The sequence below is a fragment of the Lygodium microphyllum genome, chromosome 8, assembly GCF_053477565.2.
Source record: "Lygodium microphyllum isolate KBCC chromosome 8, Lygodium_microphyllum_v1.1.10, whole genome shotgun sequence".
NCBI lineage: Eukaryota > Viridiplantae > Streptophyta > Polypodiopsida > Schizaeales > Lygodiaceae > Lygodium > Lygodium microphyllum.
Genome location: NC_141142.1, coordinates 40,805,503 through 40,829,989, shown reverse-complemented (window position 1 = coordinate 40,829,989; position 24,487 = coordinate 40,805,503). Strand labels below are relative to the sequence as shown.

The 24,487-nt window shown below is 41.8% G+C and overlaps 1 protein-coding gene across 5 annotated transcripts in view; it reads right to left on the bottom strand.

Moving 5' to 3' along the window:
- Window positions 1-24,487, bottom strand: part of PLDP1 (phospholipase D P1) — a 129,821-nt gene that overhangs the window by 2,055 nt on the left and 103,279 nt on the right. For all 5 annotated transcript variants that reach the window (XM_087682828.1, XM_087682827.1, XM_087682830.1 and 2 more), the window contains 5 exons: window positions 18,224-18,337; window positions 17,873-18,019; window positions 17,593-17,790; window positions 17,398-17,499; window positions 14,748-14,879 (listed from right to left, as the gene is read on the bottom strand). In XM_087682828.1, the coding sequence (XP_087538954.1) occupies window positions 14,748-14,879; window positions 17,398-17,499; window positions 17,593-17,790; window positions 17,873-18,019; window positions 18,224-18,337 (693 nt within the window). The remainder of the gene's footprint in view (window positions 1-14,747; window positions 14,880-17,397; window positions 17,500-17,592; window positions 17,791-17,872; window positions 18,020-18,223; window positions 18,338-24,487) is intronic.

The following is a 24,487-nucleotide window of genomic DNA, read 5'->3' as shown; positions in this document are numbered from 1 at the left end:
AGATGATTAATCATGTGCATTGATATGGCTTATGACAAGGAGAAGGGATACATCAGTACTTTAGCCTTCAGCTCACAGCCATGAGATAATGAGTGGTGTGAGCAGTGAGAGAGTCAATTTGCAGAGGACACCACTTGCCCATTTAACATTCCTTTTTGAGGCCAATGCTACGAATTCTTTCTTGGCAGACAAATGGACACAAGTATCAGTGTGAGAGTGTGTGTTGGGTATGGAGCTCATGTGTGACCAGCAGGCTATGGTGGATGGAACTCGTTTTTTTTTGGGGGGGGGGAGAGAGAGAGGCAATGGTGGCCTGGAATCTTTTTGCTTTGGCATCGGGTCTTCACATTAATACTCAGAAATCTACCCTTCTCTCTTGTTCAGAGAATGATTTGCAGGCCTTGGGCTGGAATGGAATTGTGACCCCAAGGGCAATATAACCAAACACTTGGGATATCCTATTGGTGTGGAGGTTGCTCCCCATGGCTTGCTGGATTGGATGGCCTCCCGAATTCATGACAGGTTCATGTACTGGAAATCTTAGAGTTGGCCTCTACATGTCAGACTAAAAGTGGCTCAATGCATTATGATCAGTATGATTTCGTTCTTTCTGCCATTGCTTCCTTGGACTAAGAAGTCCCTTTTGGATTTGGTCCAGCCTATCAGATATATGCTCTGGAAAAAGAAAGGCAATTGTTTGGGTCAGGTATGGATCTCTTGGCAACATGTGACTACTCCAAAAAGGATGGTCAGATATTGCTAAGTTCTTCATTGAAAAGACTGGCATCTCTCATGGTAGCACGGTTATTCATGCTTCCTGGTGGCATGCGCTTAATTCTACAAGGCCTATTAAGGTCTCCCAATCTTTTCTCCTTTCTCATTTGATTGCTTCCAGGCAGGAGTTGCTTCATTTTGCAGTTTGGCATCCTCCAAATATTCGTAAGGAGGAAAACTCTCTGCAAGGAGAAGTATTGGCTTCCTCAAGGTTGTTGGATTGGCCACATAAAGATTTGCAGTGAGGCAAGTTTAATCGGATGGCTAGGTTGGGGTTGAAGACAAACTGTGATGGTGTTATTCCTGGATAGCCCCGTCTTTATTCTTTCAAGCGTATTCGTCAGTACTTTAGGGTGCCTCGTGGATATAGTGACATTTGGTCGTCCATATAGGACAATCTTCAGAGGTTCTCTCCTTTGCCAGCGTTACAACCATTGGATCCATGGCGTGATTGGATGTTTGTGCTTCTTGATGATTTTGAGAAAAGGTCAGCCAATCAGATATATCATCAAATGGTGGAAGCTAAGAGATGGGTCACGTGGAAAGTTAATAAGTTATGGCATCTTAGGGATAGTAAAAAGGAGTGGTAGGAAAGATTTATCCAGCTCTGGAAGTCTAAGGTTCCGTATCAAGGTAAAGTGTTCGTGTGGAAGCTGCTCATTGGGGGTCTTCCAACGGGAGAAGTGCTCTGGGCCTGAAAGATCTCTGTAGGTCATTGCGTTTTCTGCACTACATGTGATGAGACATTGCTTCACCTCTTTGTCTCTTGCCTTGTTGCGCGACAGATCTAGAATTTCATTTCCGGAGTGTGGTCCTCGGTAAGTCAGCACCGCATACCAGTTCGTTCGTGGATTATGGAAAATATATCCTCTATGCCTTCTTTCCATTCAGATTGTTCCTGCCTATTCCATTTCCTTAGGTGGACAGCCCTATGGCATATATGGCGTACTCGCAATGCCTTTATTTTTGATTTAGCATCAGCCATCCATGGGCATGTGGCCCATGTGCGTGGATTAGTGTTATGGCAAATCTCTTCTATGATGTCAGCTGACCTGGTTCTTCCGGATATTGCTGCTCCTTGGTTGGCGATTGTTCGCTCTACTCCAGCTGTTCCTTCTGTGTAATTTATTAGTGTTGTTCATGTAATAGGTTGTTCTGAGAGCCTGCAGGCCTCATGTAAATATTTCCGGTAAGAGAGAGTTTATGTTTGTTAGCTCTATGTTGACCTGATGGTCTATTGTAAATGTTTACTTCTTAATACAATTATCTTCACAAAGAGAGAGAGAGAGAGAGAGAGAGAGAGAGAGAGAGAGAACTCTTGCACTTATACAAATTAAATAGAGAGATTGACAATGATAGGTAAGATGAAAGTACACATGATAGGGCATGAATATACAAGCAAGGGTGTTTACCTAACCCTTTAACTATTACTTAATGGTAGGCAGTGTAAAAGGTGTTCGCACCTAAACACACTTTTACACACACTAATGTGTGTTTACACATGGGGATAAATAAAGCTAACAAACCCCCCTTCGGTTCATGGGTGATTGAACCTATGACACGAAATATAAAGAAAGGAAATAGGAAAGGTCTTACCTTAAAGAAGCAATGTCTAATCCCATACAATGATTCTGGAAAGGAGATACATAAGTGTGAGAGATGCAAAATGAAGAAGCTTAGGGACCCAAAGTAAAACATGATTCGGAGGTGCATGTGCATGGCTTAGAAGTTGATCAAAATCTAGCGTGGCTTAGAAGCACTAGGCCCACAACCAGAGGTCAAATACAGGGGTATAGCTTTTGGCCTCAACTTAGAGGGCATGCGGGAACTAGTTACAATTCCCATTGAAACATAACTTCTTTGTGAATTAGAAAGAAAGGAAATAAAAAGAAATACAACTTGTTTTGGATTAAAATCCGGTAGAGAACCCCACATGATTATTTCATATTTATGTGATGAAAAGATCTTAGCATATGTGGGAGCATGGCCAATGTCTAATTCCAACCACATTTTTATATTTCGATTTTATATTTTATGTTTATGTGATAGAAAGATCTTAGAGTATGCATGATATCAATGTTTAATTCTTTTTCCAACCACATTTTTATATTTTATATTTTAAAATCCCCCCCTCGATATCAATCTCGAGAAGGATATGGTAAATATTGACCACTTGTGATAGTGTTACCAAGCATTGGATGTTGAGTAGGTCATTTTTCACCCAATGTCAAAGGCCAGCACCTTGGCGATGACAAATCTCTTATTGAATGACTTGATTGGATGTTGAAAGGTGCCAACGTAAAAGAAGTCCCAAATCTAATCATGAAATTTTGAGAACTTTTGAGGAGGATCGAAAATCCCCAAAAATATGTTAGAAAAAATTTGAGAAATTCAAGCACAAAATTTAAAAGCCCCAAAAGTCTCATATGTGAACTGCCCCTAGAGATTTAACTTTAAGTAAAGATTTAATTAGAAGGTCTCATCTTCCTACAAAATGTGTCGAGGCAGATCTGATGACTAGTTGGATGACATGGATGGCACAAGTTGCCCAACAAAGGTAGACATAGCACTTAAAGCCGGTGGCAAATGGCAGCCTGCAGGATGTAGCAAGTCCACAGACAGGTGATGGGCTACAAGTGTGGTGACCTGTGGCATGTGGGGGAACGAAGATGACTATGTGGATGTTGAGACGCCGACAATCAAGAGGATCCATTGGCAAATGTGTGACAAGAACGGGCAGGTCTGTGGGCAGTCAAGGAGGCACCTGGAGAGAAACAACGTTGCACAGCAGCAGATGGACAGGCTTGACAGGCATGTGGTGTGCAGCTAGGAAGGTGACATGGTGGAACAGATTGTTGGGGAAGACGTATTGGGGCAGATAGGGCCTGCTGAACACAATACTCCCTTCTCCTCCTCCTCCTCTTCATCTTCAACAACAGTCGTTGGCTGTAGACCTTCTTGTGCATGGGAAATCAAAAGGAAAGAGGCCAATAAGTACAATAGAGGAATTGGCACAATCAGGGCGATTGTACATATGTGCAAGAAATATTTTATGGACTTGCTTGGATTGCAATCCTTTGTTTCTAATACAATCATGGGGGCCCGCTCATTGTTTTGCGATCTGGTTAAAGATCAAGTCTTATCGGATGTTGCTAACATATTGGATGTGGATATATTACACAAGATGGTGATGGAAGTTCTGTTGCATTTGCCTAAGGATAAGAGCCTTGGGTGGGATCGTATCACTAATGAGCTCTTTGAAACCTATACAACTCAATTGGTTGCATCTTTGATAGCTTTATGTCAGCAGGTTTGGATGACAAGAAACATGCCGCACTCTTGGAAGGAGGGTGTTGTTAAACTGATACCCAAAGTGTTGTCCTCTTTAGCTTTGAAGAATTGGTGAGACTGATTTCCTTGGTGGGCTTTGTGTACAAGATTTTTACCAAACTCTTGGCTAATGGATTGCACGAATACCCTCTTAACCTTATTCACCTTGGGTAGTACAGCTACTGCAATGTATGGGATTTGGTCCTAGAATATCTAGACTTATTAACACCGTTAGTCTGAATTCTTCCTCAAGCGTTTTGGTCAATGGTGGTGTCACCAAACCCTTTCCTCTTCGCCAATCTGTTAGGTAGTGTCGTCTATTGGGTCCTTTGTTCTTTGCTTTGGCCACTCATCCCATTTTGATGATGTTGTCTAGCTTGGCGGCTAATGCCAAGGTGGTTAGCCTCTCTCCCCCTTCATAGGAGTAGTTGGTTGGCCAAGCTTTGGCTGATGACACCCTCATGTTTCTCAAAGTTGATTGTGATAATATAGGAGCAATGGATACATGGGACTTGTTTGCCCTTGCTTCATGGCTTCACATTAATGCCTCTAAATTAGCCCTCATTAGTTGTATCAAAAGTGATCTTCAGGCCTTGGAGCTGGCAAGGTGAGGCTGTGCGTAAAGGCACTATTTGCAAGCATTTGGACTATCCTTTGGGGGTGCATGCCTCACCTAAAATGCTATTGGACTGGATATCCTTATGCATTATGGACGAGTTTGTATATTGGAAATCACAAGCTTGGTCTTTCCATGTACGATTGAGAATAGCTCAGGCAAATATGATAGAAAATGGTTTCATATTACCTACCCTTGCTAGCGTGGTCAAAGTCTTGTCTAAGGGAAATCACTCAGCCCATCTAGTTCTTGCTTTGGAAGAAGGATCTTGGATCTCCTAGCACCATGTTTGCACTCCCAAAAGAGTGGGAGGTGGGGCTATTCTTGATTTGGAGACACATTTGATTGCTCTCCATTGGTCGCTACAATGGCAGTCCTGGTCTTTGATTACCAAGTTTTTCCTAGAGGCTCAGTGTATTAAGCATGGAAACATTAGTATTTTTGCTATATGGTGACATGTGGTTAATGTTGAATAGCCTCTTCATCTTAAATCTTCCATGCTTCTGAATCATTTGGTTCATTTTTGAAAATCAGTCCTTGCTAAATCTTCTTGGCACCACCTCCGGATTGGGAGTCGACCCTTGATAGCTAAAGTGCTAGCTCTTTTGAAACTTCTCATATGGCAAGGCAAATAGGAACAAAGGCCAATGTTGAATAGCAGTTCGATGCTGCTGTTGTTTCTTCAAGGGTATCATCATTTATGGGACTCCATTTCAAACTCACACACCATGTAGCCTTTCCTCCCTTTGGACCAAGATATCCCTTGAAAAGATCGGATGATTAATGGTCAGCTACATTTAGGCTATGGTTCAATCAATCAAATACCTATCACTTGCTTATATGCGATAAGGATTGGCTTGCCTAGAAGGGAAACATCACTTGAGGTCTACAAAAAGTTCAAACATGGTGGCAGTCTATGGTGATGATAGGTTGGCTCAACAAAATGCCTTTTAATACAAGGTCTTTATCTAGCAATGTTGAGATTGGTGCTCTTCCTTTTGCCTTTGCACTCTTCAAGCATCGAATTTCCAATGGCTACTGTTTCTTTTGTGAGACATGGAAACCTCTTGCCATTGGTTCCTTTTTGGTCTATTGGCGAGGAAAGTTTGGTTGTTGCTATTGGTCATTTGGTCTCAAATGTTGTGCTACTGATGCTTCCAAAAGATTGGGTCTGTGGACATCCCAAGTTCATGGATCCTATGTAGAGGCTGATATGAAGATGCTCTTTCACTTTCTACACATTTGGGGTTGTTGGCACATATGGACTATGGGAAATGTGTTCATTTCCAAGAGTGCAAAGTTATATAGGCTATTGGAGAGACCTTCTTCATTGGCAACTTGACACGATTAAGTTTGCGGACATTCTCCCTTGATATGATTTGCTTTCTTGGCACACTGCAGTTTCTTTGGCTCACCCACAAGCCATCTAGTTCCTTTGTACTTTTGCTCATGTTGTATCTTTGTATGCTAGGTCCCACTATACTTTTGAGATTATGTTTTGGTAATTAATACAATTACCCTTTTTTTTTGGGGGGGGGGGGGAGGGGAGGGACACACACACACACAGAACTCTTGCACGTATACAAATTGAATAGATAGATCAATAATGATAAGTAAGATAAAAGTACAAGTGATAGAGCCTGAATACATAGGCAAAGGTGTGTACCTAACCCTTTGACTCTTATTTAATGCTAAATGGTGTAAAAGGTGTTCATACCTAAACACACAATTTTTACACACACTAATGTCCATACATGGGGATAAATAGAGCTAACAGTGTGCCGGTGAAGGAAAGTGAATCTGGAGTGAATAGAGGAGGCAAGAGAAACACAACAAAATGAAGAAACAAAACCGACAGAAGACTGACTGATTCAAGGCTGCAATAGTCAGTCCCCTACACACAACTCAGAGTATCAGTGTGGGTGCTAGACCAAGGTGGGAAGATGAGAAGATGATGCAGAAGCCTTGCTGAGAATGAGAGAGATGATTGACTGGTGGAGGGCGGGCAGCCTATAAATAGGTAAGCGTGCTGCAGCTGGTCACAAATCAGTAAAAAATGCATAAATTGGCAACTGAGATGCACTAAATTGTTGCTTATATGGTAGATAAAATCCACCCTGCCCTAGGCAATAAATTCCTGCTTGAAAATGGGGGAAAAAGGCGGCCTCGATTGAAAGATAGGTGTGGATGACCACCTAAAATGTCTAGGATAAATGAAGTGATAGACAAACACACTATCAAAGCCCAAGTGTCCTCATTTGCCTCACAATGAGGCTCTCAAATAGGAGATGACCATACATGAGACATCTAACTGTTGACACCCGGTCTCAGATCCTAGACATGGCAGAAGACAGAATGGATCCGAGAGTGGCAAGAGGAGTGTCGATGCCCATGAAGCTCGTCAATGATGAACATCAACCAAGGAGTAAGGCACCCTCTCCAAATGGAAAAGCCCGAACCAACAGGAGGCCACTATAGGCCAACGAGAGTGGAGAGGACTCAAATGGATCACTTAAAGGATGTCCCATTGGGAAGGGGTGAGCCAAGCCTCTAACCTAGGGCCATGCCATGGACATGCAACTAGTAGCGAATAGTGGCTTGATGATGAAAGAAAGAGGTTGTCGCATGAAGGAAAGGCCCATAGAAGACTACAATCCCTAAAGGATCTCTCATGATCTTGGGAATCCCCCTTTGCAACTCAAATAGCTAAGGAATCCACTGTTGTATCTCTAAGGCCACCCCCCTTTGAAAAGGATGGGTGGTACAAGGGAACCACTAGAGGGGATAGTGGGGGATGGGGTAAAACTTGTGGGATGAGTGGTGCACAAATGGTACAGGTACAACAATAGGAAGAGGCCTTGTAGGGTCTTTCCTACTAGAAGGGGGAATGGAGCAAATATAGGCTATAGCCCTCTCTCTATCTAACTAGCCCACAAGAATGGTTCAATAAAGACAACTTGCTTAATGAAGACAACTCGAGTATCAAAGTCTTGTAAGGCCATGAATAGAGAGATGGAAGCTTGTTCTACTTTAATACAAAGCTCAAAGATGGACAATTGGAAAATAGAGAGAATGTGCCAACACCACAAATAAGCACAAATGAGATGTCACTTATAGTAACTATACCCTCCTATGTACAAAGATCATGGAGCCAACCTCCTCATGGAATCATATGACTCATTACTCCAAACACTGCTATTGATGAGCCAAGATATCTTTGAAGGCAAAATACCCAAAGAAGGCTTCTCCAATTGAAGAACATTGACTTAGTGGTATTAGCAGATGTAGGCATAGAGGATCATGGAGGCTTCGTTGTCATTCCTTTCTTCACTCCCCGACGAAATTAAGGGTACTCTCCAGGGGGTGCAAGGTCTTCCCACAATGTGGACACTTTAGATATTGTTTGCATTTCCCCTCCAAAGTTTGTACTTGTATCAAGGTCCAAAGATGACTCCAATTTCTTGGTCTTCTTCTTTCCTTTCTTTTGCTTGGCTGGTCCTTTACCAAAGGTGATGCCACAAAAGCATGGCTCCAAGAGAATCTATCTCCTTGTGATGCACATCTTGCTCTAGCACCATCGGGACTAGCTCCTACTAACTGATAGTATCCCTTGTACAAGAGAGGAGAAGGCTGTTGTAGAAAACCTTATACTTTGATGATGGAAGATGTGCAAAAAGGGCATCATATCAAGGACTTTTGAAGCCATGTTCTTACCTAAGCATGCAACTTCATCCCAAGTCTCCTTCATCTTGTTGACTTGGTCCATCATCACGGAATATCATAGCTTCAACTCAAGGGTCATGCAATGCCTAACTGTCTGGACTTGATATATATCAAGGAAGCCAATCTGATCGAGACCGTTGTGGCAATGAGGATACATCTTATGTCACGAGAACAAAGTCAAGCAAGCTTGAGTGTTGAGCCAAATCCCATAACATTGCAAAGTCTATGGTCACTCCTTCATGGGGATCTGTGGTATGTCGATGATGAGGGACTATGATGAAATTCAATATGTCAAAGGTTTTGAGGATTCACTCAAATTGCATGACCACAGAGAATAATTTGTCCCATCCAACTCTTTGGAAGTAGGAAGAGAGGGTAGAATGGGCACCTATACTAGGGTGCCATCATCACCAATTGTGGACTCCAAGCCACAAAAGAAGGAATTGGTAGTGAGTGGTATCAAGGTGGTTGAGAAGAAACCCCATCATGGTCCATCTGTCAACTTGCATCATGATCTCCCGACAGTCTTTGAGACGATCCTCATAGTTGGAACACCGGTCTTCTTGGTCTTGGCTGTCACTTTGATGGTCCTCACAGTCCCAATCCACACAATCCTCCCAATCATACTGGGCTCCCATTTGCATCCTTCAAGACAACCTGCTAAACACAAGAAAAGCGGCTCTTGATGTGGAAAATGATTCATAGGATAATGATCTTAGCCTGTTTAGGGTCCACCTCGCTGCTATATGGCAGTATTCTGATATTCAACAGGTCAGTAGGAGAGTATCCAAGGTAGAAATGTCAAAACACAGCTTGTGAGGGTGATAATCTGCAAAACAAAGGTAGAAGAGGTGACGGGCAGAAAATGCAGCTTGTATAAGACTCATTCGGAACCAAATAATCTGAAAAAGGGCCGCCTTGCTGAAAATGCAGTTATATGGACAGCAACAGAAAAGGTCGCCTAGCAATTCATGATGTCACCCAGCACTCGAATGGTGTCAGCTAGATAACGATTGGCTGCAGAAAAACACAGCTGATGCAGACTTGAAACTGGCTGCCCTGACTGAAAACAACATAGATGTGCAGCACTTGGATGATGTTGCCCAAATTACCACGTGGCATGAATGGATGCTCCTCTTGAATCACGTCCAGCTCCTAACAAGGGAAACAATTCCATGTGAGAGTGCACAGCAGACTTAATTGAATATGGAGCAAATAGAGGAGGCAAGAGAAATGAAATAGACTGAATGATACAAGGCTGCAACTAGGAGCACCAGTGTGGGTGCTAACAAAGGTACAAAGATGAGAAGTTGAAGCAGAGGGCTGGCTGAGAACAAGTGAGATGACTAACTGGTTGAGGGCAGACAGCCTATAAATAGGAAAAAGTGATGCAGCTGGCCAATTCGCATTTAATGCCAGTTGAACCAGTAAATAATGCCTAAAATGGCAACTGCAATGCACTAAAATGCTGCCTGTATGCAGGATAAAATTCCACCCTGCCCTAGGCAATAAATGCCTGCGCAAAAATGGGTAAAATAGGTTGCTTGGACTGAAATGCAAGTGTCGACCTCCAGCTAAAATGTCTGGGACAAATGAAATGACAAAAAAATATGCTGTAAAGCTCCAAATGTCCTCATTTGACTCAGAGTAAGGCTCACAGGCAGGAGATGACAACATGTGACACACGACTGCTGACCATGATCAGCTCTTGGATGTGGATTTTGTGATGGTGATAAGGGCGATTTCAAGGCCTTTGCCATGAAATACTGTACCTTGCTTCAAGCACCGCCATAATTTCCGTAAGCTATGTGGATTCTCAGTTTGTGAGATGGTGGAACCTTAGTAAAGTGTCTCAGCAGTCATGTGGGCTTAGACATAAGTCCCCCCTTTCATTCAGCATCAGGCAGAAGCTGCTCTGTTGGAGCACAGACAACTTTCTTGGATGGAGAGTGGTGGTGGCTAACCAGTTTCTTCTCACAACCATGTGGTACATTACCCTTTGTTAGCATTCTCCAAAGTCACGTGTTTCGGTTACATTAAGCACCTCTTTTACAACTTCATTTGGTTGGCAGATGGTAGCCTTGGATGTTATTGTGCAGCCAGGATTCAGAGGTCCTAAACCCAATAGGGGCCACAACACGTATTAGGTAACTTTGAATTAATGAACCAAGCTCTGTAGGTTTATCTACCAAGACTAACGTAAACACTAGGGTTGTCTTACCACTATAGTTTGTGATAGAGAAGAAAGTTCAAACTGCATTGAGCATGAACACAATCATCTACCGAGTGATGGTAAAACTGAGAGGGCTACTTGTATCATAGAAGATAAGTAGAGAGCTTATGTAAGCAAAGTATTTACCTTTTGAGATTTTTCTTATCATTACAGCCTAGCGCTTCTATGGCTGTGGGGCTCAAGAATGGAAGCTAGTCATAGTGAAAAGATATTTCTCTAAGATATGAACACGTGCTCAAAATATGTGCAACATGCTCAAGACTGCACTCAGCTCTATGCTAACAAAGATCCAAAAAAATCTCCTGAATAAAAGAAGAAAGTTTATCTAAAAATTTTAGAAAACTTTGAATCTCTAAAGATGGGCAAGAGCCTAAATTACCCCCTAGGAAACGTGATCCATCCACAATCCTCTACCAAACACTTCAGAAGTGAATCTAATCATAAAAAACACTGAAGAAAGTCTCATTACCCAACCACATGACCTAGAAATAATTATAGATTTGGAGACTGTACATTAAGGCATACCAACAATCAGAGTATCTGATTAAGTGGGAGGCTATGCTAGAAGAAGGATCCAACAAGGAAAGTGTTAACTTTTAAGACACTTATAAAAGCTTCCCATCCTTAGCCATAAAAATTGAGTTGTACTCTTCTTAAGTATGGTGGGCAGCACAAATCCATGCTTCTTGATGATGATACAAGGATAGAGGGTTAGACCAATTATTTCCACTCATGTTCACTTTTCTATAGATAATATGCAAAGAGCTTTTGAGCCTTGAAATAGTTAGTGCTTGCATGAATTAAAAACCACAAAATATTTGTGGAGATATGAAAACATTCATAAGGCTTGTGGCCAGCTTAGATATGACATTGTGCACATATGATGAATTCCTAATACTATCTGCAATGCATATGCAGGCATTCAATGAGTAAAATACATGAAGTAAGATGTCTTATTGCTCCAAGTTGATGTGATGAAATCCTTTGACACCATTCATTGGGATTACATTCAGCTGTGATACCAAAGCATAGATTACAATAGAGAATGAAAAGTGTAACTTTCTAGCTGTATAAAGATAGTTCAACTAAGCTTAAAAAGGAGTATTTCTCATTAAACCTTAATTAGCTCATTGAAAACTGCCCCAAAACTAAAAAATTACCGAAGTTTATGTGTCCTATAAGCAAAGACCCAAAGTTTGGGAGAGGATCCACATCTATAAATAGGGAGTGGTAAGGTTCGATCATTACAAAGACCCTTCTGGTATTACTTGCCTAAAAAGAATAGATTTTGTACCTTTTGCTAGAACCCTGGCGATGTAGATGAGTCATGACAATTGTGTTGAGCTAAACATGCATTACATGCTGGATGGGCTGCCCACCACCTACCCTTAATCTCATTTTTACAGCTTACAAGTGCCTTCTCTTTGCTGTTCACGCCTCATTCATAGAGAATATCTCAGTTTGAGCTGCTCCTATGGCTTCCTATCATTAGGAGCCTACTGTCCACCCCTTGCTACTGTTGAGATTTTTTACAGCCTGCTGCCATCGTCTGCATTGCTTTGTTTACTTCCAATCTGCCTTCTACAGCTTGCGTTTGGACATCCGCCACTGTTGCTAGCCTGCCACGTGTGAGCCAGGCTTTGTTTTGCAGTCTGCAGACCGTGTTTTGCTGTTCCAGCTGCCACCTAATCTGCCACATCAACAAATTTCCTGTGTTTGGCTGATTTGCATCATCTCCAGCTGCCACATCATCAGCGCTTGCTGTGTTTTGCTCTTCTAGCCTCTTCCTACCCGTCTGTCACTAACCCGGCCATCACAAAAGTATGTTCTGCCACACACCTTTGAAGGCTGCCTACTGCATTTTGCGATCCATCAAAGTATGACACACTCCATACTCTCTACCTTGGTCCTAGAGACAGACATTCGGGGGTCATTATTTCACATTTGCATAGTGTGTTAGTTGCATTGAGCATTATAAATTCATTATTCAAATTTCTTTCATCTTCTATGTTCATTGCCTCTGTGCTACCCTAATTCTAACTTTGTTTTATGAGAGTGTGTTTGTTGTACGATTGTGTCTATATTCTGTAGTCGAGCATTTCTTCACAGATTGTTGGTCAAAGGCTAAGGGTATTAGATCCTATTAACCCTATTCAAGGTCAGCAACTGCTCAAGAGCTGGAAAGGCATAATAGGGACCGTGACTTCAAGCCAAATGTGACTCAAAGCTCAAAGTGGAAAAGCCAATCAAATTAGAAAAAATTCTAAAAATAGTTAAAGGATGTCAAGCACTTTAGACTACACGGAGATTTAAAATTAATGTTAGAACCCCTCGTATCACTCAGTGTAAAATAATTTTCGAGCCTCAAGTTCACTCTCATTCCACTTGTATTTAAAAATTTATGCACATAGAAAGGGCTAGGAGTTAGTGAGTCAAAGAGGAGTTGAATGCAATGTGCCAAATGGGTAAAATTAACACTATGATTGCAGCTCTTATAATAAAAAATTGCATGCATGGAAAGCGCCAATAGTGAGGGGATCAAAGAGAAGTTGAATGAGATGTCCCACACTAGTAAAGTTAACCCTACGGTTGCATGGAAAAAAAAAAAAGGTTCTCGGTTGCAAGTGTCCATGAAGTAATCGGCATTGCCCATTTGTAAGTGAGTTGACCTTATATTTCAAGGGGGAAAAAGTTAATCTAAACTCATTCTTGTGTATGCAACTTAAAAAGAGCCATCTCTTGCTTCTAGCTTATCCTCTTTTGCAAATTTTTTTTTTTGGGGGGTAAGGGGGGGGGGGGCACAGGTGGGGGAGAAACCGAAGAAGCTCTTCTCCATCTCCACCTTCCTCTTCTTCTTCTTTTCCTTCCTCTCACCGTGGAGTATTTGTTGAATGATATGGAGGCTGTGGAGTAGTGGTTCCACTCAAGGAGACACAATTTGAATCATGGAGCCATTTTCGAAACTTCTCGAATGTTGACTACAACATGTGATGTAAGAAGGTGAGCTCACTTCAACTCATCATCAATCTTGTATTCTTGCTTTTGGGGCTTAAAAGGGCAATGTGTAGATAGCTAGGTGAGAGATAGCAGTACCGAGGTAGATTGAAGCTCTTTGTGAGGCACAACATTTTGGTTTCATTGCTAGGACGAAGGATAAAATCGACCACTGAGGTCCTCACTCTCTTATTGTACATAGAATCAGAGCTTGCACTCTGAAATGGTGCACAGTTAGATTAGGAAGAATGGATCAAGAGAGTTTCGTTCATTAGACTCTTGTTATCTTGACATGGATTAGGATAAGGTAGGTTTAAATAAAAAGAAACCCCCAAGAATAGACGCGAAAAATGAAATAAAATAAAAAACTATTTAAAAAGTCTTTGTTCTGATCTCTGTTTCAGTCTTTGTGAACTCATAGGACTTGGTTCACTCTAGCACACATTACTGTGAGAAGCAAGGGTTCAATGTCACAAGGACGTGAAACTTTATTGCTTTGCTTAGCATTTGATTTAAAGTTGATCAAATGTGCAAATGTAACTTGCACATTTGAGGTGCATCCTATGCATTTTCATTTATTTATTCATTCATTATTTAGTTATCTTCGTGTTGCATTTTGCATTTTTGCGATAGTATTTGAGTTCACTGTGTTTCATTCATGGTCGTACACTCAACATTTTCTTTTGCAAACCCTAGCATATCTCCATAAATTCCACTAGATATAATTTTTATATCTGGATTGTAAGCATCCATGAAGCTATCTATTGGAAGGTTACTCATGACTACTTCCCTGTCACACCTAGGCAAACCTTTGGTTGTGATCCATGCATTGCCTCTATCTAACATGCCTGGCTCCAACTATGACTAATTATTTAATAATAAGGAAGCCATTGCATTCTTTGGTTTTGATATCCATGGCTGGCATAACTATTTTGGGGTCCATTGAAAAAAGTTAAGATTCTTGCCCATAAGAGGGCAGCTGGAACTCCACATGTACTTATATGTGGATATACATATGCAGATACATCTACATGAACCCTGAAATCGAGACAGGTGAACAGATCACAATAGCAGTACCTGTGCATCTGCAAGGCCCAAATGCTCTGCCCACAGTGACGTTCGTAATGAATGGGCAAACTTCCCAGCTTGCCAAGGTTCACAGTTCATGTAAGACTCCACAAATTCTTGATCTTCTAGCACAACTGCCACCTGCATTATACAAGGTAGGAGTCACAAATCTCTTCAACTGAATCTGGAGTATGCTAAAAAGAAACAGTTGCAAAGATATGTTATTTCCACATTTCATTCTTGACAATGTGTGGCAAAGGTGGAGGGAACTGAATTCATTATAAAAAAAATCATTTAATACTCAAATCAACTTTGCACAAAGAATTACAGATAGATGACAATACAAGGCAGCGGTATCACTTCCACCTTCCAAAGAAAGAAGAAACTACCATGATATGCAAATGCATGGAAAGCTCATGATACATCACACTCTACAACCACTCATATTTATAGCTTTTTACAATAATCTTGGCCTTTATGCATGTCATGAAGTCTGTTTCTAAGTATACAACTTAAGTTGCTTTGGATTAGTTGCATCATTAGGGTCCTAGGTTTAGAGCTTCTCTTCACCTATGGGGAAACAAGTGCTAACTTGCAAATGACTCAACATCATATGACTTCAGACTAAACCACCATATAGGCTTTTATAATCTGGCAGCTTTGCATCCTTGGAGTCAACATCTTCTCACAAGCTTCAACAGCAGACACAATGAGGGGCACAGAGAGTTTACTTCATATGCAGCACAAGATATATCACTTACAATTTTTAAGCACATTATCATCTACCAATCTTAGGTTGTTTTCTGTCATGCTCCTATTCTATGCATCTACTAACAAATTAAAACCTAAATTCCAGCTGCGCCTGTATTATCTCCATTGGCTTTGAGGTAAAACAATCATGTGCCTGCTCTTCACAACACTTACAACCATAGTTACCATGTTTGAGGGCATCCGAGTTCAGTTCAATGTTAGTATGGTACTAATTGGACCAAAAATTGGACATACATCCGAAGGTATGTCCAATGTAAGAGAATTATACACATAATTTAAGGCCTAGACTTAATGTTGAGACTTAAACAATACACTTCAAGAAATTAGAGTAGGGGGTAGACAGCTTGAAACGGGGGAAGAGACCTAGTGTGCACAAAGGGAGAGAAATGAAATGATATACTAACATCTGCAAAAGGTCAAAATGACCTATGAGACCATGAGGGGGAGGGGGGGAGAAGCTTGAAATTTGAAGTGTTAATGAGAGAGTGAGAGGGAGAGAAAATTTATTGTAGGGGAGAGATGCAGTGTGTGTATGTGTTGGGGTTTTTTTTTTCTTTTTCCTTGTATGTTTTGAAGGGGGGGGGGGGGGGGGGCACCGCGGGTGGTGGGTGTGCATGCCTGTGTGTGTGTTTTGCCCAGGATTACCTAGTGTGCTGAGTGTCATAAATATAATGTGTGAAAGAGAGAGGAAGAGAGAACTTGAAATTTGAAAAATGAATAAGAAAAGGACACTCGGGGCTAGGGGAGCGGGGGAGACAATCTACTCTAGAGAAGAGAGTTCCAATGTGTTTCTCCTTTTTGTTTTTTGGGCAGTTTTGTATTTTTCTGTTTTCCTTTTTTTTTGGTGGGGGCACACGTGCGCATGCTCAGAGACAGAGAGGCACCTCAAAGGTTCCAAAAGCTTCCCAACACAGTAGCCAATGGTCCCCCAAACAGTCATGCAAGCAGCCACTTTTTGGTCAATGAACAGTCTTCATCGGATGCCATAGGATGCGTCGCATAGGACAGTATGGATCAGACGGATTGATCTGTCCATTGGACATAGACAATTATGCTATCAACTTAATTAGGCGGTTGCCTTTCTTGAAGAAAGGCATGAAAGCTTCTACATCTTATACGCTGCTTTCACTTGCGAAAGAAAAGTATAGCTCCTTCTGTTGTGCTTTCAAAGATCCCTGAAAATCACCCAAATTTTGTACAAAATCTATTCAGCCCAAATGACACCATGTCTTGGGATCATGTTGCTAGCCTCAAAAGCTTTGACTATCTAGAAGGCTAGATGACAGAAGGCTTCTTGAGTTTCTGAAATGCAGAGTCTTCACATATAAACTGATGAAGTCATTATTCAGGTCCTTGTGATGACATAGACCCACATGCCAGGTGAAAAGAAACAGCATCTGCAAAAGTAAAGTAAGCTCTTCCTCCCAGGCTTAGAACCACAACAATTTCCTTCCACTCCCAGGGGAATCATCTACATACAGTCCCATATTTTGAGCGCTTGTCTCATGAATTTAATTCATTCCTAAAAACTTCTTCATACTTTTTGGAACTCAATCTCCTAAGAAATGAAAAAGGGCTAAGAATATCGTGATCCAACTTTTGAGAAATGTAGGGATGATTAGCAGCAAGGAAAAAAGTGGCTCTTCTTGAAGATATGCAACAAAAGAAGAAATGCAGGTTACAGGTCTCTCGAGACATCTCTAGATTGTTTTTCTAAAATGTAATATCCAAATACCTAATGTAGACTCTGAATGTCAATTGCTTTTTGACCTTCTGAAACAAATTATCACACTACATGTTAACTTCAGAAATATAGGTAGATTTAAACTTATATAATGGCAGTAATCAGATTTCATAAGTTGCGTCTTTAAGGAACAATAATGCACACCTCAGAGTCTCGGGAACCCAAGAGACTTCTATCATTTATATTTGCAGAGCCAATCAGAACAACCCTGTCATCAATTATCATGATTTTGCTATGTACATAAACCTGCGAATGACAACAAGCACATTCCCAGGCTCAATTAATAAATCCATCAAGAGAGAGATGAAGATAGACATGCATTTTTACAACTAATCCTACCTGACTAGTAACTAGTGGAGAACTTTCAGACAGTTTTCCATAATTTCGGAGCCCATAGAAAGAAACATAATCCTTTGCTTCTGAACCAATAGCATCACTGAGCCGTTGTAATAAGGAGAATCTGCTTCTTGATATTGTACGATATTGCCAATGCATTATTGCCCTTACAGTGGCTGCACCAGCATCATCCACACCACCCTGCAAAATCAAGGCATGAGGTTGTGTACTGTCAGGATTCAGAGAGTTGAATGAACTGCATGACCCCAATGAATGGGACTACCTGGAAACCCGGCAGCAAAGGTATGACGACAATGACACGGAAACATTGTTTCTCCTTGTGAGCTCTTAGAACTCGGTTGAATACAGCTTGAAGAACACGATTGTGAATCACATCATCATCATCAAATCCAGATATGAAAAATTGATTCTGCACAAAACAATTAGATCTCAGCATAGAAAGATGTAGCTTCCCAAATCCCCACACAGTGGCCTGCTGAGCACCTCCAAACATGTAAATGACTATTTTTGATCTTGAGCCAAAGTTTTAACTGGACAATAGCTGGACACTTTGCTCATGCATTGCCAAACAAAAAACCACTGAATTCCACATTTATTAGCCACAGTATTTTACCTCAATATACACAAAATGTTCAGCTTGGTCAATGAGGGTACAATAAGCTGCATGGATGCTGGTTTCCTCAGATTGACTGGTACCAGCTGACCAAAATCCCACACTCCTTAAAACCTGCGGTGCTCGTCTCATAAAATATTAAAACTGTGAGAATCGTACTATGTGCAAAGCTTTTCTGAGAAAATACAACATGCAATATGATATATTCAACTACATGCTCTCAACAAGAAACTGAATCCTAGACAGAAATATTAGACTCAAAAAATGATTCCCTTGTGGAATGGTACTTGTAGATAGAAACAGAAAATTCTACAAAGTTCATCATCTGGAAGCAAGAGGCATTTGCAACAGGCTCAAGATCCATCACTTCTTGGAAGAAGGATGGATACAGTTTCAAATACTACAAACGGCCATATGAACAGGCCTTTTAGAACAATTTGCACCCAAACATGACATGAACAGGAACCACAAGAGCCATGGATAAACCAAGAACAAATATTGCATCCCAAGGAGGTCTGAAGGGAAGAAAAATCCCTCATCAATGAGATGTGCTTGGATAAAGCAAATACAGTTCTTTTGTAATAAAAAGCTAAGGTAAGTTGTTTGGTCCAGGTAACAGTAGGACAACAAAATGTCCTTTCAACTTTCCAAACAACCATTGCTTAGCGGCCTAATGACGGAGTTGAGTAACATCAAAGTCAAGCAAAGAGTAATGTTGCATGTTACAAGCAAAGGTATAGTGTGAGGCAATCTCTACTTCTATGTGATATGTCCAAAAATGCGCTATGTTGAAACTTGATGTACATGATTTCTAAACTAAAGCTCTATAGTCACTCTAACACCAAAGCATCAATTTGTACTGAAAATGTTGTAAATGCTATAATGAAGACCATTGTAAGAGTCTATCATGATATTTTTACAACCTCATGCTGACACCAGTGCACACATCATGTGGCAAATCAGCGAAGAATAATCCAGCCTTCAATCATCATCAGCCTTGCCCAACCTCAGAATTTCTTGAACCAACCTCAGCACTATATCAGTAGCAGCTTGTGCAGTTTCAGCATTCATATATGCTGCTATATATAATGGTAAACTGGATCTGACCCTCTGCAGAAGAGGGGTAGGGCTATTTTATAATGGCCCCAAAGAAACCAGTGCTCCAAACCAGGCAGGTCAGTCCAGTCAGCCTGCCACTCGGCAGACGGTTGACTTGCCATGTCATCTTGCTGACCAATTGGCCTGGCCAGGTCTTCATTATCTTGGTTGACAGTTTGATGGTCCTCACGATCTTGATCCACACGATCTTGCCTCTCATCTGCCATAGATTGTAGTTGTCACGAGGATGCAAATTTTAATGCTTTGACTAGTATTTGATTAAGTTGTTAATCAAATGTGCAAATCTGAGGTGCACATGTGATGTGCCAGTTAGTTATTTCACAATGACAGCAGCCATAAGTAACCTGCCTGCTCACCCACTTGCCTTGTCGTCAGTTGCTGCCATATCATCAGGCAGCCCATCATCTAGTGATGTGTTGATCACACCTTCTAGCACCCTCACATATTCTTCCCTACAGCGACCTGCATTGTGCATGCAGGGACCAGCATATTCTTCCCTAAGGTGACCCACATTGTGCATGTAGGAGCCAGCCTTGTGAAGGTGTAGATAATGCCAAAGGCCAGAGTGATTGACAAGTCCTTTAAAAAGGACTTGAGGGCTCATTTGTGCAACAGCACACTTGGAATGTAGAACCACGGCAGCTCCATCTACACCAAGATGGTGCTGTCTAGTTTTGGTGCAAAGCTCATACATTCGCACACGTGTGTGTGAAAGCTATCACTGATAATGAATGGAAGTGGGAGTACACAATCTCTAAGGTGTTAAAATACTACTGCATTCACACCAAAATGATCAAGAGAAACACAATAAGAGAAACACAATAAGTGTAACAGAATGATTGGAGTGAATGATACATACAAGGTCTAGCAAATCGATATCCAGATATAGTAGCAAGGCTTCAAACTTTTCACTTGGAGGAGCCTTTACAAAACAAACTTCCATGTTGTCTTGTGTAGGGACATAAACCAAGTCAGCCTCTCCAACACGGAGCATTTCCCTAATTTCCCTGACATAGCCATAATGCACCCCAATGTGCTTTGTGCTAGTATGAAACAATGGATTTCTCACAGCTATCATAGTGCTCAGACTATCAATGTAGATAAGAGTGAGTGATTGCTGCTACACACATAGATTGGATACACATTCCAATGCAGCTGTAAAAGCTGACCCATATGTAGCTTCACAATCAGAGGTTGCCACCATTGTATATTTCTTGCTGAATTAAGCAAAGTGAGAATCCCCAAACATGAAGCGATTCCCACTATAATGTCGTAACATCCAACACAATCACTATCTTTAAAAGCATGCAAGTGTTGACGGGCATAGAAGAATATTGAAGTCTAAGTGCCTTTGAGATATCCAGAGAGATGTTTGGCTGCTTGCCAATGGTTTTTTGCTGGGGCTGTGCATAAAACATGCCAACCTGGAGACAGCAAATTCAATATTCACTGATCCAGCAATGTATTGCACAAGTACAGTAGGTATCCAACAGCCTATTGATAAAGAGGGTAATAAATGGTTTTTAGTGTGAATTGATGCCTTGTGGCGACAAGTCTAGAGATGGGCTTGCAATCCTCCATCTAAAAATCCGGAAGTAAGTCAATATGTGAAGATATGCTAGGGTTTGTATTTAGGAAACATAGAAAGTATGGCTGCGATTGAAACACAAAAACTCAGACAATGATGTGCAAAATCAAACCCTAAACACAAAATGCAAAACACAAAACCTAACGAAAAAATGTGCAAGATGCTCAAGGGCAAAGAGCTATCCCCGGTGGCTCTCTTGGGAGGGGCTGAGGGAGGTGTCGATGTGTGTCATCCATTGGAGATGGATCCCGAGTCCAATAACCACTAGTGACAGTAAAGGATGATGAAGAAAAGTGCTGAAAACACAAAAATGACATGCTGAGAATGCTGACAACTGATAGTCATCAACAATGGAAGGCTAGGCGACACCGTAACAAAAGTCATTGGGGGCTGGACAGCTAATAGAAGAGGGCTGTGTTGAGCTAAAATATGCATTACATTTTGATTAGCCTCTTGAACAGCCCCAAAAATGCTCATTTAATGAAAAAAACCCTAATACAGGGAGCAGTTCAATAAGATTAAAATGGGGAGAGATCCTGGACTGTTCAAGATGCGAAACTTTCTATAAATAGGCATGTTACCCTCCATTTAGTCTCAATCTCGTTTTTAAAGGTTTCAAGTGATCTAGCTTCATTGCCCACACCCCGTTCGCGGAGGACATCTGAGCCAAGGCTTCTTGATATTGTTTCCATCCATCCAACAACTATTTCCAACCTCCATCGCATAGTCTCCACCAATTTTTGTTGCATTTGCTGATCAACCACATTGTGTACAATTGGTGACCTATTAAACTGTTGCTTTTCTGGTTTGCATTTGTTCATTATACCTACACTCTAACTATTGGCAGCCAGCCATGTCATCATACCTTTGTTTTTGCTGTCTTCAGCTTGATGCATTTGCAATTTTATCTCTTGTTTGCCTATTTGACATTGATCTGGCATCACGACATCACACTTGTTGCGTTTGCTGCCATAAAACATCTTGGAGGCTGCCTTGTTGCATTTCGAGATCCGTCAAGAGTATGATATACTCTCCAACTTATTATCTCTACCATAGTTGCCTTTGTAGGACATACGGAACAGTCCATACAGTACGAATTTGTACGAATTCGTACGTTAAAACACACCTATTTGGGCCACTTGGCTTGCGCGTCCTCATTCCGCGTTTCCTGCACCCACACCGTTTCTTGCAGTGTTGCAATTTTTGGGGGGGTGGGAAGCCTTGGATACCTTATCCCACCCCCTTTTCCAAATTCCAACCATGCAAAAGGTGCTCCTCTTTGGATTCCTTCCAGCTTGCAGCCCTCAAGGTGCTCCTCTCCTTCATGCTTCCATACCAATTCAACAAGCACTTACAAGTTACCATTCTCATCTTCCTCTCTTGGATCTTGATTCCTGAATGGACTTGTGATTTGTCATTCTCGAATCTCACCTTTCATCCCCTCTTTCCCGCACCCTATCGAAGCGTTTGCCATTCTCAAATCTCATCTCCCATTCCCTCTCTCTCACTCTTGCTCTTTCAACTTTATCCCAACCCTCGAGCCTCTCGAGTTTCAAAAGTCGAGACTGAAGCATCTCTCTCTCTCTCTCTCTCTCTCTCTCTCTCGGGCCTCTTTATTCATCGGTACCATGACTAATGAGAAGCACGAGGCCTTCAATTTGCATACTATCCATCTGGAGAGGGACACAAAGAAGTCCAACTCCCACCATTGGACATACAAGTATTGCGGGAAGTGCTATACAAGTGGTGCAACTCGGCTTCTCCAACATCTTTCCAAGACAAGAGGGCAAGTTGCTCCATGCAAGGTGATCCCTCAAAACATTGTGGAGGAGATTCTCGCCAAGATGAGAGGGGGATTCACAAGAGAAGGAGGAAGTGGCTTATCGGCACCAACTCCTATGCCTACTAACGAGGAAGCATCCAATGTGGGCGTATCTTCAACCGATGCGGAAGAGGCCTCTACCATTGGTGGTGGGGGCTCCACATCTGCATCCGGCTCCGGTAAAGGACAAAGAGTGGAGGCTCATGCGATGCCGGAGAGACAATTCTCTCTCTGTCAAGCTCCCGATCATGTGCGTGGATCGATTGCCAATGAATCGCGGACATTGAAATTGCACACACGATGATTGAGTGCAATTTTGCATTCAATGTCCTAAAGTAAGAGCAATACAAGATGGTAAAGCCATTGCCAATGTGGGTCCATGTGAAATACAACGACATGAGACATGAGGACGAGAAAGATTGATGAAGAGAAGGAGAGGATTGATAGAGCCCTTGATCCTATTCGGGTTACATAGATAAAATATGGTTGCTCCATTCTCACTGACGGATGGAGTGATCGTAAGAAACGGGACATCATCAACATACTCGTCTCATGTCCACTCGGGACTTACTTTTTGCGGGCCGTAGATAAAAGCAAGGGGGGAGAAAAATGACGGACGCATTCATCTACCGCCACATTTGACAAGCTATCATTGAGGTATACATTGCAATTTGCCTTTTAAATTTGTTTCACTTTCTTTCATTATGATAATATCATGATTCATAATTGAAATTTGATTTATACATAACTTGGAATTTGTAAATTGTAGTTGTAGGTGGGCCCCTCAAATGTAATGCAAGTTGTTACCGACAATGCATCAAATTGTCGACGTATGGGCCATTTGCTTAAGGCCGAGTTCCCTACGATTGTGTGGACTCCATGTGCAAGTCATTGTTTGGACTTGCTCATGGAGGACATTGGAAAGCTCAAGTGGGTGAAGAGGGTGGTCCGCAAAGCTACATCAATTGTCACATTCTTCACGGTAAAGGTAAAGGTGCTTGCGATGTATCGTGAGCATAGCACACTTGAGTTGAAGAAGCCTTCTTCAACTCGCTTTGCTTACATGTGGTTATTGCTGGAGCGCCTTTATAAGGTATGGTCCGCCTTGTGCTAGAGAGTGGTGTCCACTGTATGGAATAAGTGGCATGAGCATGAGACAGAGGAGGCCAAAGCCATGCAACGCTTGTGCCTTAATGAGCAGTTTTGGTGAAAAGTCCGTGCCGTTGTCATTGCTGTGACTCCCTTTTATAGGGTGTTACGTATAAGTGATTGCGAGGGGTCCACCATGGGTATTCTCGTTCACTTCTTTAGAGCGGCATTGGCAGAGGCACATGCTTGAAAAGTGATCACAGAGACACAACGTGCACATGTTTTAGAGATAGCAGAGAGGAGATGGGCGTGGATGCCTAAGCCCATCCATGGTTTTGCCGCATTGGTACATCCGGCCTACAAGTCACCGGCGGTCATGGATGATAGAGAGTTCCGTTCAGACCAACTTGCTTATTTAACTCGTGTGGTCCTTGTTGATGACCACAATGTAGTGCTAGAGGAGCTAGGATGCTATGCAGATCAGAGAGGGCATGTGGCTTTTGCTTCTCCCACTTGTTGGAGGAGAGAGTCGCTTGAGAAGCCTTTATTTTGGTGGCAAAACTTTGGATACGCACTAGAGACCCTTCAGCCCTTAGCCATGAGGGTTCTTGCCCAGGATTTCTCTTTGGGCGCATGAGAGAGAAAC